This window comes from Brachionichthys hirsutus, chromosome 4 (assembly GCF_040956055.1).
Source record: "Brachionichthys hirsutus isolate HB-005 chromosome 4, CSIRO-AGI_Bhir_v1, whole genome shotgun sequence".
Lineage (NCBI taxonomy): Eukaryota > Metazoa > Chordata > Actinopteri > Lophiiformes > Brachionichthyidae > Brachionichthys > Brachionichthys hirsutus.
Genome location: NC_090900.1, coordinates 2,359,891 through 2,372,088, shown reverse-complemented (window position 1 = coordinate 2,372,088; position 12,198 = coordinate 2,359,891). Strand labels below are relative to the sequence as shown.

At 47.2% G+C, this 12,198-nt stretch overlaps 1 protein-coding gene across 1 annotated transcript in view; it reads right to left on the bottom strand.

Annotated features, from left to right (window-relative positions):
- kiaa0825 (KIAA0825 ortholog) overlaps positions 1–12,198 on the bottom strand; it is an 84,024-nt gene that overhangs the window by 37,245 nt on the left and 34,581 nt on the right. The window contains exons 20-21 of the mRNA XM_068738636.1: positions 11,784–11,933; positions 10,311–10,405 (exon numbers count right to left, since the gene is read on the bottom strand). Of these exons, the coding sequence (XP_068594737.1) occupies positions 10,311–10,405; positions 11,784–11,933 (245 nt within the window). The remainder of the gene's footprint in view (positions 1–10,310; positions 10,406–11,783; positions 11,934–12,198) is intronic.

The following is a 12,198-nucleotide window of genomic DNA, read 5'->3' as shown; positions in this document are numbered from 1 at the left end:
GAGCTGGTGGAAGGCTACATGGAGAGGCTCGCCTTGAGGGAGAAAGAGCCGGAAGGAGGGAAAAGCCTCATGCACCCAGGATCCTTTATGGGGCTGTGTGTACAAAGTGGAGCATGGATAGATGCCGGGATGGTGCATATATGAAGGTGGAAGTGGAAAGGCCGCAGAGGGAGGCTAACCTTGAGAACAGCGAGGGGCAGCGTGAAGGTCGGCCTCCTGGCGATAAGAAGGGCTCTTTTAAAGGGCTGGAGGAGGAGCACTCAGACAGGAGGGCCAGGCAGGCTGACTGATTGCAAGGTAGAGCCCAAGGGTCACACTCTGACTCGGTGAGGGCAGGTATACGCACACATACACACAAACACACACACACACACACACGCACATTTTTCCCTTCAAAAACACGGCCGCGTGTTCAAAAAGCCGTAAACTCTTCCGACCCGCATTTCGTCATTAGGAGTGAAACTCAAGAGAAAGAGAAGACAGATTACAAAACAGACGGAGTGATAGGAGGCCAGATAGGAAGAGACAGGCCAGGGAGGCTCGGCAGTAATCTAAATGTCCTCTCCTATGATTGTCATTGGCATTCGTATAGATTGTCATGTCAGTACAATACGTCAATCCCTACCACTCGCTGTTCAGTCTGCTGTAAAAGGGTAGACCTGTTTCCATAATGTCATAAGAGAGAAAAACATCTCAAAAAGATGCTTCCAGCAAAGCCCAAGTCCTGCATCCGGATAATCCGTCAGGATCACTGAATGTCTCCGGTGGCAAATTCAATCAAAGGGACTGTTCTTAACGGTGATGACAAAGCAAAGACACCGAGGAAAAACAGACATTTTATTCCAAAGAAAATGAGAAAGGAGAGAAAGAATTGATTTCTGCGAAGCCGATTCATCTCGGAGGGAAAATTCCAAAACTTTGCCTTTATGTTGCAATTTTTTTTAGTCTTTCCCTTTTCCTTTGTCTTCTGTCAAAAACAACTTGGGCTAACATTGCAAGCTGTCACATCAAGGCCATCCCCCTGCATTTCAGAAAAAAGGGAGAATTCTGCAGTTGGGTGGAGCGACAAAGCACTCAGACACCCAACCAACGTTTACACGAGGTGTAAAGATGGAGTGGGGGTGGGGGGGTGGAGATGGCTTTTTCTGTTTGCTGTTTGAACCAGAATTTGTGCCCTGAGGACAAAACCTATTGCGGCAAGGCAAAGGAAGTATTCTACGCAATAACCGAACAAATACATAGAGATGAAACGCTTGATGTAGACAAAGATCTAAATCCGAACATTTATAAACAAATAATGTCATTTAAGAGTAAAAAAAAGTCATCTGTTAAATACAGCACGCCTCGCTCATCAACTCTGAACGTGTCTTTATAATATAGCTGCAACATGATCACAACCCAGCGCTATAACAATGTCTTTCATCATGAGTGAGTGGACACACACACACACACACACACACACTTTCAACATCAGCAAATGCTTTCAACCATTAACATCATAGAAGCCAAGATAAGTGTGCGCCCTGTTTTGCAACAACCGCTGGGGAGGTGAGAGGCCTTGTAGTCAACACGCTGAAAGTCTATTCACTGATCAAAGACTCAGAAAAACATGACCCATGATGGTTTCTCTGAGAAGATGGGAGAGCAGGGGGGGGGGGGGGGGGCAGAGCAGGTAAAAGGAGAAAGAGTAGAAAGAAACAAAGTGGGAGGCAAGAGGAAGTGAGGGTGCAAGCGCAGACTTAGCATTTGGCACAGCGGAGAGAGTACACGGTCAAGGTAAGATTGGTGTTCGGGTTTCTCCTTCGGGATTCTGCAATCATTTCTCAAGGTGGAATCGGTTAATTGATGCATATTTACCAGGGATTTGTTCTGAGTAGGCCCCGTGATGCGCTGGTGACATGTCCAGGGTGTACCCCGCCTCTCGCCCATATCAAGCTGGGATAGGCTCTGGGGACTCCTGTGACCCACAAAGCGGAGAAACCACCTGTAGATCATTTCATCGACAAGAAAATGGATGGGTGGATGTCCTGATTCGAGTCGAAGAGAGGAGAGGAGAGGAGAGTCTAGGCTGAAAACACAGGGTGGATTCCAGCTGGACTGTCCACTCAGGCTGTCTATAGGTTTGTCAAGACAAGTGTCAAGACAAGCGCACCTCTGTGCTTACCTGTAATGGTGCGGGGGACGGGGGCAGCTTCAATTCAGCGAAAGTGTGTCTGAGTAGGTCTAAGTGTCAGTGTGCATGTGTGTGTGTGTGTGCATGAATGTTACTGTGTGTTCGTCTGTACGACAAGACAAAAATAGCGAGACGAGTAAAGGGACAAAAGGTGGAGTACAAAGATGACCCATTAGAATACGAATCCGGGGGCCTCGGCCACTGCTGGCACTTAAAGAGCCCCTAAAGTCAGATGTCAACTATGATGTGTCATCAGCGGTGGCGCGGGGTCACCGAGTGGGACGGGTGAGGTCAGCACGGGGCTCAGCCTCTCTCTCTCAACACGCACCATTAAAGCAGTCCAACAGTGTGCAAAAAGGACCGGCTGTCATTTGGGTGGAAAACAGGCTGAATGAGGACGTCTCTGCAGGATTCTCTTGTACAGGAAACACCGTCTGTGATATTCAATTAGGGCGAGCAGAGTCGATATTTGCATTCAGCTAATGATACGATACTTCACATAATGTGTGACGTGGGCACTAAAGGCAGCGTCGTTCCCAGATGTGCCTCGTTTCCTCCGTTTAAAGTATTAAACGGGTACAAATAAAACACACAAGCAAACACGCTGAACAAAAAAAAAAAAACCCGCCTCACTTGTTTGCTGCTAAACCAGCTCTGTAATTACCTGAAGGATGCCTTAATTGTCGCATATTCTACTCTTAATATTAGCCGACGCTTTAGCAGCTCTCCAAGTGAGATTGATTGGAAAAAATCAGTCGAAATTATGGAAAAACAGGAGGCCTGCCAATCAGGGTTGTGTGTGTGTATGTGTGTGTGTGTGTGGTTGGGGATGTGCCAATGCTTGAACGCGACGTCTTCGCTTGCGTATTGATGTGTGTGTGTTTTAGAGAATATAGGGCTGACAGCTGGGCTTGTTCAAAAGGCTTACTGAGCATTCTGTCTGTTTGGGAAGCAACAAGCGCACAGTCTATCTGAACAGGGATCTAAAACCTGTGTCAACAGCAGGGAACAACTGGTGTAAACAGACACTGAGTCAACACGTTATCGTCCACAGAGCGACGGAGCAGCCGCTCTGATATATTTGGGGTGTAATATGCTGAAGTATTAGTGATAGAAAGACGACAGACAGCTGTGAGGAAGGACATCCATGAAGACAGCAGAGTCCAGCAGTGTGTGTTCGCGGGTTAAGTGTGTATCGGACGCCATTGTGTGCACACGGGTATGACACCGCTCTGTGTGTGCGGACATGTTTGTCAGTCCGTCAAAGAATGTCGGCGTCGCAGCCCTTCACTAAGTCCCAGATTAACAGTGACAGGCAGAGATCCCTCTAATTATCTCTTCCTGGACCACATGCAAATGGCAGAACCGCACGGAGAGCAGCCATTGGCTGGGGGGGGGGGGGGGGCGGCCCGAGCGCCGCCACCAGGCTAATGAGCCTGGCGACGGGATGCAATCTCGTGATGCTCCACCAAAACAAACACTCGCTGTCACACAGCTTCACACGGGACTGCACAAACACAAAGACGTTGCGTTTCAGCTATTTAGCCGACGCCCCGTTTGAGGGTGACTCACGCAGGAGGAGCATAAAGAGCATCAAAATGTCGCAAAAATAAATGAATGTGATATTTGGCTGCAGTGCAGTGTTGATTCAGTACACAGAGATGTCATTATTAGCTTTAGCTGTGGGCTGTCAGAATAATACTTCAATGGGCTAAAACAATCAAACATATTCTGTGAGCAAAGAGCCGAACTCAGTGTCACCTCCAGAGTTTTAATAAAAATGGCACATGGCAAAGAATAGGAAGAAAAAAAGATCAATATAATGAGTGGCTGGAACAGCCAGTCGGAGTCTGGACTTCTGCCGTTGGATAAAAAGTCATCTCGGTAAATCAGCAGGAAATGTGGCAACAGCGTCAAACGGTCCTCCGTGTCTTCAACTGATTCCCAGTCTATCCATAGCGGCTGACAAAACCAGTGCCAGGGGCAAAATATCGAATTATTTCTCGGTGGACAAAAATAGATGCGCAATGGACAAACAAAACATTTGTGAGGAAATTTTGTCACCAAAAAAATTCCCCAAAGTCAGGCGTGGAAGGAAAATACCGGGAGGGAATGAGTGTGATTTAGCGAGGGAGCTCGATTTATTTAGGTTATTCTGCTGTTATTACAAGATTCACAATGACAACCCACAATTTCACTCAATGTTAACGTGGAAAAGCTCAGTTTTAATTGGGCCGTACGACGGATGATAGGCATGGAGCTCAGTTTATGTCACTCCAACATCAACATCTTTCGTGTAATTAGACCAACACTCCACTTTCCAAGGCTATGATTAGTTTTTCCTTCCGATTTTCACTCGGGAGAAACGGGACAGTTGCTGGAGAAAGAGTTAAGTAGTACATGAAGTCGCTGAATCACGTCTCCTTTCATATTTATAAAAAATTTGGTTTACAGCTGCCTGTGAAATTCCTCCCCTCTGCCAAGAGGACAAAGGGATAGCTTTCCATCGCTTTTTATTTGTACAATCAAATGTCTCTGTGTATTTCGGAGATTCTTGGAACTTTCCATTTTTAGTCAGGAATGGGGGACTTTGTTCTGCCCCCACTCCATCCAGCCTTTCTCTGCATACTTGGAGGACTTTTGCAGTGGCTTAAGAGGCATTTTGATTTAGCTCTGGTGTTGGAAACGTCCACACTTGGAAGTTGGAACAAAAGCTGACATTTGTTCCATGTCTGATGCTAAAACTGTATAAAGTTCACAATGCACGAGGGATACGCTTGTCTTATAGTGTAAACTTAACCATATTTGAATATTGGTGCCAATCTATCAACATTCATGCGTGGATTTTTACATCCCGATTCCGATACGAGCCAAGGACAGAGAAAAGAAGTATTCTGATTGTAGCGTAGTGAAAATACCATCAGCTGTGACCACAGAGAACAGACGCAGGTGCAGTAATGACCGATGTCTTGTGTCCCGAGAATTGGCCATGACCATGACCGTTCTCCAAGAAGATAGATTTGCTTCAACCCTCTGGATCGTTTTTAGAAACGACAAGACAAATATTTCAGACGTATCAGGCCGAGGCATCACGCTGGAGGTGAGAGGAGGTACGGGGAGACCGAGAGATAAAACACAACAGAGGGGAAAGAGAGAGGGAGAGAGAGTTGCGAAGAGGAAAAGCGCGGCCTGCTTGCCTGCCTGCTTGCCTGCCTGCCTGCCTGCCTGGCTGACAGTTGACTCTGTTGGATGTGACTTTCACAGTCTGCTGCCGGTTTGTGTGGAAGCCATCACATCTGTGACTGGCCGTTTGATTAATGAGCCTCTCAGCTTGTCTGTGCCGTTTGAGGAGGGGCCACGGCCTTATCCCAGGCATCACTGATTTATTCGCCTTTGGAGCAAACCTCCAAATATCACACGTAACTGAAATATGAGTGAACATTCACACACACGCGGCCAGACACATGTACGCCCTCCACGATATGCATACGGCGTGCAAGTTGGTGCAGTGCGGATGCCTGTGCACGCGGGAAAGGCAACGGAAGCGGACTCGAGCGCACGAGCTCGTCCCTCCTTCGCCACCTGCTTACGGCTAATGGAAACCTCAATGTGTCAGCGCTGTCCAGGGCTAGCAAAGACAAAGCGCACCACGTGTAGCCAAGCAGACAAAAGATGTATTCTGTCTCCACCAACGCAAACTCCCATCCCTTGCTGTCAGTCAAGCTGGGGACGCACACAAGGGGATCGACAAGAGAAGAAGGAAAAAGTCTTCCTCAATGACACATCACACTCTCCTGAGTTTCAAAAGTGACAAGTCTTTTGAATTCCTGGCCTCGCAAGATAGAGACTCTGATGATGGCTTGAGAGCATTTTCTTCTTGTTTTCTTTGGCAGTGGCAGCCATGAAATGTCACTCTGGCTAACCTTGAAGCTCTTGTCTCCAGTGTTGCTTAATGCTTCCAAGACTAGGGACAATCGGCTGTTCAAAAACGGCACGGCGACATCGCCCTCCAAGTCAGATGAATGACTCCAGAAATACTTCCAGGTATGCGCATTAGCGTTTGTGATGCACATGCTCCCATACGCACACACGCATAAAGCCCCACCACCCTACCAGCACATGCTCCCTCATTCCCCGAAGCGTAAAAGTAAGACTATTAATCCAGACACAGAGATCCAAGCTTCTCCCCAGGTTGATCGGCGTCCACAGAGGAAGACGAACATTCTGACATATTTGTTTTTATTTTATTCCCTGAGAAAAAAGGCCCCGCCATATGGCGGCGCCGGGGAACAGATGGCGATTGCCCACTTCCTGAAAGCACAAGCGTCTATCGCTGCAATTTAAGGAGCCGCTCAAGCAAGAGAATGCCACAGACTGGCATTTTTCCACAAACTGCTATTGTTATGGACCTGAGGGGTAACAGCAGCAATGAGACACTGCAGAGGAACTGCTTTAGTGTTCACTAGTTACAGTGCGGCTTACCGTATTAAACTACCAAATCTGTGGGTCAGTGCTGCTGTTACTCACTTGCTGTCAATGTGTGAATTAACAGTGTGGGAGATGAGTGCTTGCTCAGATTACCTGTGGGGAAATAGCGCAAGTCATAGCACATGTACAGTAGCTTCAAATTTACTGTTGGCAAATACATAAAGTCCTTGTAGGCTCAAAGAAATGGAAACTGACATGGGGGGTGGGGGGGCAGTGTTGTGAATGTCCTTGGATGATATTCGGTCCTTATGATGGAGTGGAGGAGCTGTCTTCTGACACGTGAAGCTTCATCTCTCATACGCGGCGACCCCTTCTCAAGCAGGTCAGAAGACCTTCTCTGGCATGCGGTTAACAAGGAAAGTGTTTCAAAAAGTCACCTTGGCAGATGACGGTTAAATGTGACTTTTCTCTTTGACGACACGCTGCATTTGTTCTGAGAGCGATTCGTTTCACTTTTATCGGAGGGAGAAGAAATACGGTGATGAAAAGCAGCGGTAGATTACAGACCTGAAATGAGGAGGAGAAGCTATCTTTGTGCTAACTCCAGCCCACGTGGAAGTTGTGCATCTTTCGAAGGACAAGAGTTTGCCATGGCAGCGATGTTCTCTTACCAAAGGAGGCTGCCGACGGTGGCTCAAGGATAAAGCAGACGAGTTATCCATTCATTGGCGCTATTGGGAGAATAATTTCATACTTTTGATTCCATGCCTCTGCGACAAAGGGCGTTCTCGTCACTTGAGGTCAGGGAGTGAATGCGTTTCAATCAATCAACGCAAACCCTTGGATGTACAATCGGCTCAAGGTGAAACGTCAAGTGTGCATTTAACACGGGCACATAATGATTTTGACATTTAAAAAAGAAAAAGAACTTGGCTTGAAAGTTGCTAAAGACTGTCGTGGAAAGAGTGAGTTTCCTACAATTAAAAGGACCCGACAGTCCTGCTCATGAATCCTGACTACTGAATACCTTTCTGCTTTATAAAAGCAAATTGCTATGATTTAAGTTTATAAAACAGAACGCCCGTTTTTTCGGAGATAAAACCGGCCACAGTCTGACTTTCAGCCGTCAGGTTGTTCTTTCTGCGAGTCTCGCATCCATCAAAAAAATTTGAGACCTGCGATTTATCAAAAGTGGAGAAGAAGCCAAAAGCGCAGTCAGTCTCTGACCCATTAAGACATTTCTTTCAGCCTGTCACTAATCTGCTTAAACGATTCCACCAATCACTTCCTCCCCCCAAAAAAAGAATTAGACCCGGTAGTCAAGATTGAACCAAGCAAACAGGAATGTCGAAAGCCTTCATGTGCGGTTTTGGAACACAAATGTGCAAGAGACAAAGAAACAGGAATCCAAAACTCTCAAATGTTCATTAAACGTCCTCATAAAAATGTGCAACCGAAGACAGGCGACGAGTTTGTTAAGCGTCGAACGAGCAAAAGAAGTGCGCTGTAATGTTAGCCCTTCCACAAGTGATCTATGCAGCCCCACCTCCAGTCTACCAGCGAGCCAGGTCAACCCTGGGGGGTCCTGGGGTGACATTAATCAGTCTGGTTGCTGCTGAAAAGCTCAATCTGCGGATGATGGATGAGCCATCGTACGGTGGGGGGAACTGAAGTGACAGGTGACAAAGAAGGACACACACACCTGTATAAATCCACTCTCCCTCCTGTCTGCCCCCCCCCGACGCTACGCCGTCAAGGTAGCAGGGTGAAAGCGTATGCATGTGTGTATGTGCGTGTATTTATTGTGTGCAAGCGTCTCGCCATGTGTCCTGCTGTGCTAATGAAGTCATCTGAGCAGTGATTTAAAAGCCCCGGTGTAAAAGCCTACCGCCCTTAACTCACAGGCTTGCTCCATTACAATGTGATATAAACCCCGGGCACAATAACCGTCCTGCCACTGTAACAATATATAGGAGGGTAACGGGCCACGGCGCTAACTCACACAGTCCAAGGAGCGAAATAAAATACCGGCTGTGCACGGGTGGGGGTTAAGGAAGTCATTCAAGGAGAGTAAAAACTTATGATAAAGAATATAGAACATCGCAAGGTCATGGTGACAAGTTATTTTGTACAGTGAGAGAAGGCGTCATTACGATTAATATTGTCAACTGCGTGAGATTATATCCCGCTGTTTGTCCGGCAACTGGGGGCATTAAAGAGAGTAATTGTTGCATGATGTCGCGGCTGAAAACAGCCGAGGGCACTTCAAGTCTTGCGGCGATGCAGAGAGCGTTGCCTTATCTGCACTAACAAATGGATCCGCGGATACGACATCAGTGCGCTTATCCCGCCGACGGCCTTCTACAGCTTGAGAGATATTTCAAAAAAGTCGGAAATGGATCTGAGGAAAACTTTGACAGCTTACATGTCGCCAGCTGTGACGCTGACTTCCTGCTCTGTGCGAGCGTCTCGGGCATTCTCCAAAATCCTCCGTGAAATCTGCTCCTCTGGCCCAACAAAGAGAGGCTAATGAGGCAAATGGCAGCGTCTCAGGCACTTGGATACCGAGAGATTAGGCTGAATTATATAACCTTTACCCCCCCCTGCTTGTATTGACTCCTCTCTCGCCGACGCACTCACACTCTCAATCTGCAAATCCAATCTCTCTTTTTTCTCTCTCTCTCTCTCTCTCTCTCTCTTCCTATCCACTTCAGTTTCGATTCATGAATGCCCCAACGCTAATTTAGCTCAGTCAAGCAATGACACTATCTGTTTTAACATGCAACAAAGCAGAATGTGGGGGGGGGGGGGGGGTGGAGGGTGGAGAGGGGCGCATGTGCATGTGTGAGATGGGGGGGGTTAGAGGCATGAAGCAACGAAGCTCGTCCCAGTGCAACACCGAGCTGCGCACTTCACCCTTATTAGACCTGCGTCCTTGGCAGATGCAGAGCTTGCCCTTTGTTAGAAAGGTGTGTGTCTATGTGTGTGAGTGTGTGTTACAATGGCGGTGATTTAGAATGGATTGGATGTAGGCGTGGAGACAAGGTGCAGTAGCCCCATGGCTCCCTGATAGCTGGCAGCGTGACAGCTGTGAATGGAGAACAGGGAACAGCCTGAAGTATTGCCATCTAATATGTGTCACATCCCTGCATAAATATTTATGCCTGTTGGAGAGCAGAACAGGAGGGGCGGGGGGGGGGGGGTAAGAGGAGGATGGGACAGGGCCGCTGGGACTTGGGTGAAAACTCTTCAATCAGTGGATCTGATCCAGCCGCTCATCTTCCGACTACTTTTCCTGGCACTTTCAAGGCCTTAAAAAAGGATTGCAGGCATAAAGTCTGCTAACATTTGGCCCGCGCAGCCAGTCTCTCACGTGCATTTGCATTAGCAAAGACAGGATCCAATGATTCATCACCAGCGGAACATTACAGCACTCCAGTAACCTTTCCTAAGGAGTTCTTTCCACGGCTCAGCCTCCGTCGAGGAAGCCACAGGAGCCGTTGGCCTTTTGAATAAAGTACAAGTTTGAACCGCTGATGAAGAGCAGCTGGGCAATGTGATCCCCGAAGACCCAAGTAAATCAAAATGGGATTCGGGGGGGGGGGGGGCTTTCATTTAATGAAAAAACTGCTCAAAAATAAAGAGGGCACGAGCTGACCCCGCGCCTGTGCTCTCAGTGGGCGTGTCTGTGTGTGACGAGGGTTCTTACCTGTTGGCCAGCAGCGTTCTGAAGGTGACCCGACTCATGCCCAGGTATGCAGGCAGCAGCCTCGGCCAGTCCCACGCCCAACTGATCACGGCACTCTGTTGATGTATGAGGATAGCGTATTGTTAGTTATTAATCAGGGTTAATACCATCAGTGCATTACCGCTCCAGCTGGGACCCACTGGGGGGGGGGGGGGGTCCCCAGCACAGGCTACCAACAACACCAGGCGATCAATCATGTCCGCACAAGAAGGTTTTTATTCCAATAAGACAGCAATTAATTTATAAATCCATTTGGGGGGATGTAGCCATCATTTATAGAAAGATAAATCAATTTTGGGAGGGAGTCGTTACTCTTCCTCTGCACTGCTTTTTTTTTTATCATCTTCAATGGCACCTCGCCAACCCCTCCTTCCTCCATCTATTGCTCTCGCTCTCTCTTTCTTCACACACACACACACACACACACAAAACACACTTGCCACTCGCACCATATCGGGAAAGCAAATAAATATCAGATTGCTTTGATTGCCGAAATGTCATTCTTAACTCCAGGCTGAGTTTTATTGACAAAAGGAGGAAAACTACACTCGTTCCCTCCATCCATCCACCCAGCCCTCCGTCCTCACAGGTGATTGATGGATGCAACTTTCTTTTTCTCCTCCTCCCTCCATTTTATTTGACAAACAACACAAGCACCTGAAGCGGCGAAGGCATTTTAATCATTCTCTTAATAGGGTGTTTCTATGCAAAGCTCATGCAGCCTTCTGTGACAAGCCGAAAACAGGTCTTCGGATTAAAAGGTGTAGCAAAAAAACAATAGCTGCAATATGGCTACGTTACAAGGGATCACAAGCGTATAAATGCACGTAATCTGGGTTTAACAGGTAAAAAAAAGACACACGCAAAACCGTCACGAGGAGATGTTCGCCTTTGTTGATTGTTTTGTGTGATATCGGCAGCATTCCCCCTGATAGTTGGATGAAAAGGACGACTCCGTAGCGACTTAGCCCCTTAGAAAAAAAAATCTTAATTAACTGAACGTCTTGGTGGCACTCCTGGGGATAAATTTGGGATATACGGTTCAAAGCTCCAAAGAAGTGCACTTTAAGACTGCTGCTCGCTTCTTTATGAGAAGGAAAACTTCTCTCATCTTTTCACCTTTTCCGTGCTCTTTTCATGCGCAACTCCTGCTAGTAAAAAGGCAGCCAAGTATATGGAGAATAGGAACGCCGAGCCCCAAAAAGACCCCGGCAGCCTCTGGGATTGCCACAGTAACCAGTTCACTAGAGATTGAAACAGTTTTGAACCTTTAACATTAAGCTCCCGGGCTTGGGAAGAAAACGGCACCACCTTGCACATCACAAGTACACCTCCAAGGCGCCGACTTAAAAGACACGAAGAAGAAGCTCCCATCATCGCTAGAACGTCAAAGGCGTGTCATCAAGGTAAAATGAATATAAATAAATGACTAACCTGATCCAGCTTCTTCTTGCCAATGTGGTCAAATTGATGGAGGGGGTTGAAGGCATCCGCAAGGCGCTCGGAGTCAAAGTCAAAGTTCACCAAACGAGGATTATCACTGAGGGAGTTTGAGCTTCCACCGAGTTTACGCATCAAAAGTTCCTGAATCCAAGAGGAAAGAGGAGAGAGAGGAAAGTGGGACTGACAGAGTGAAAGGAAATATTCTACAAAAAAAGATGACCTAAGAGAGGTCAAAAAGTTATTTACAATTCGACCGAGCTTTTTCAAACCAGGCCCGCATATAAACAGCTGACATTCGTAACTGTGTCGTTGCAATTACTTTCACGTTTTGCTTGCGATAATGAGAATGAATTTCTGAAATCAATTCCCAGGCAGGTTTAATGCAGGATTTTTGATCATCCTCACA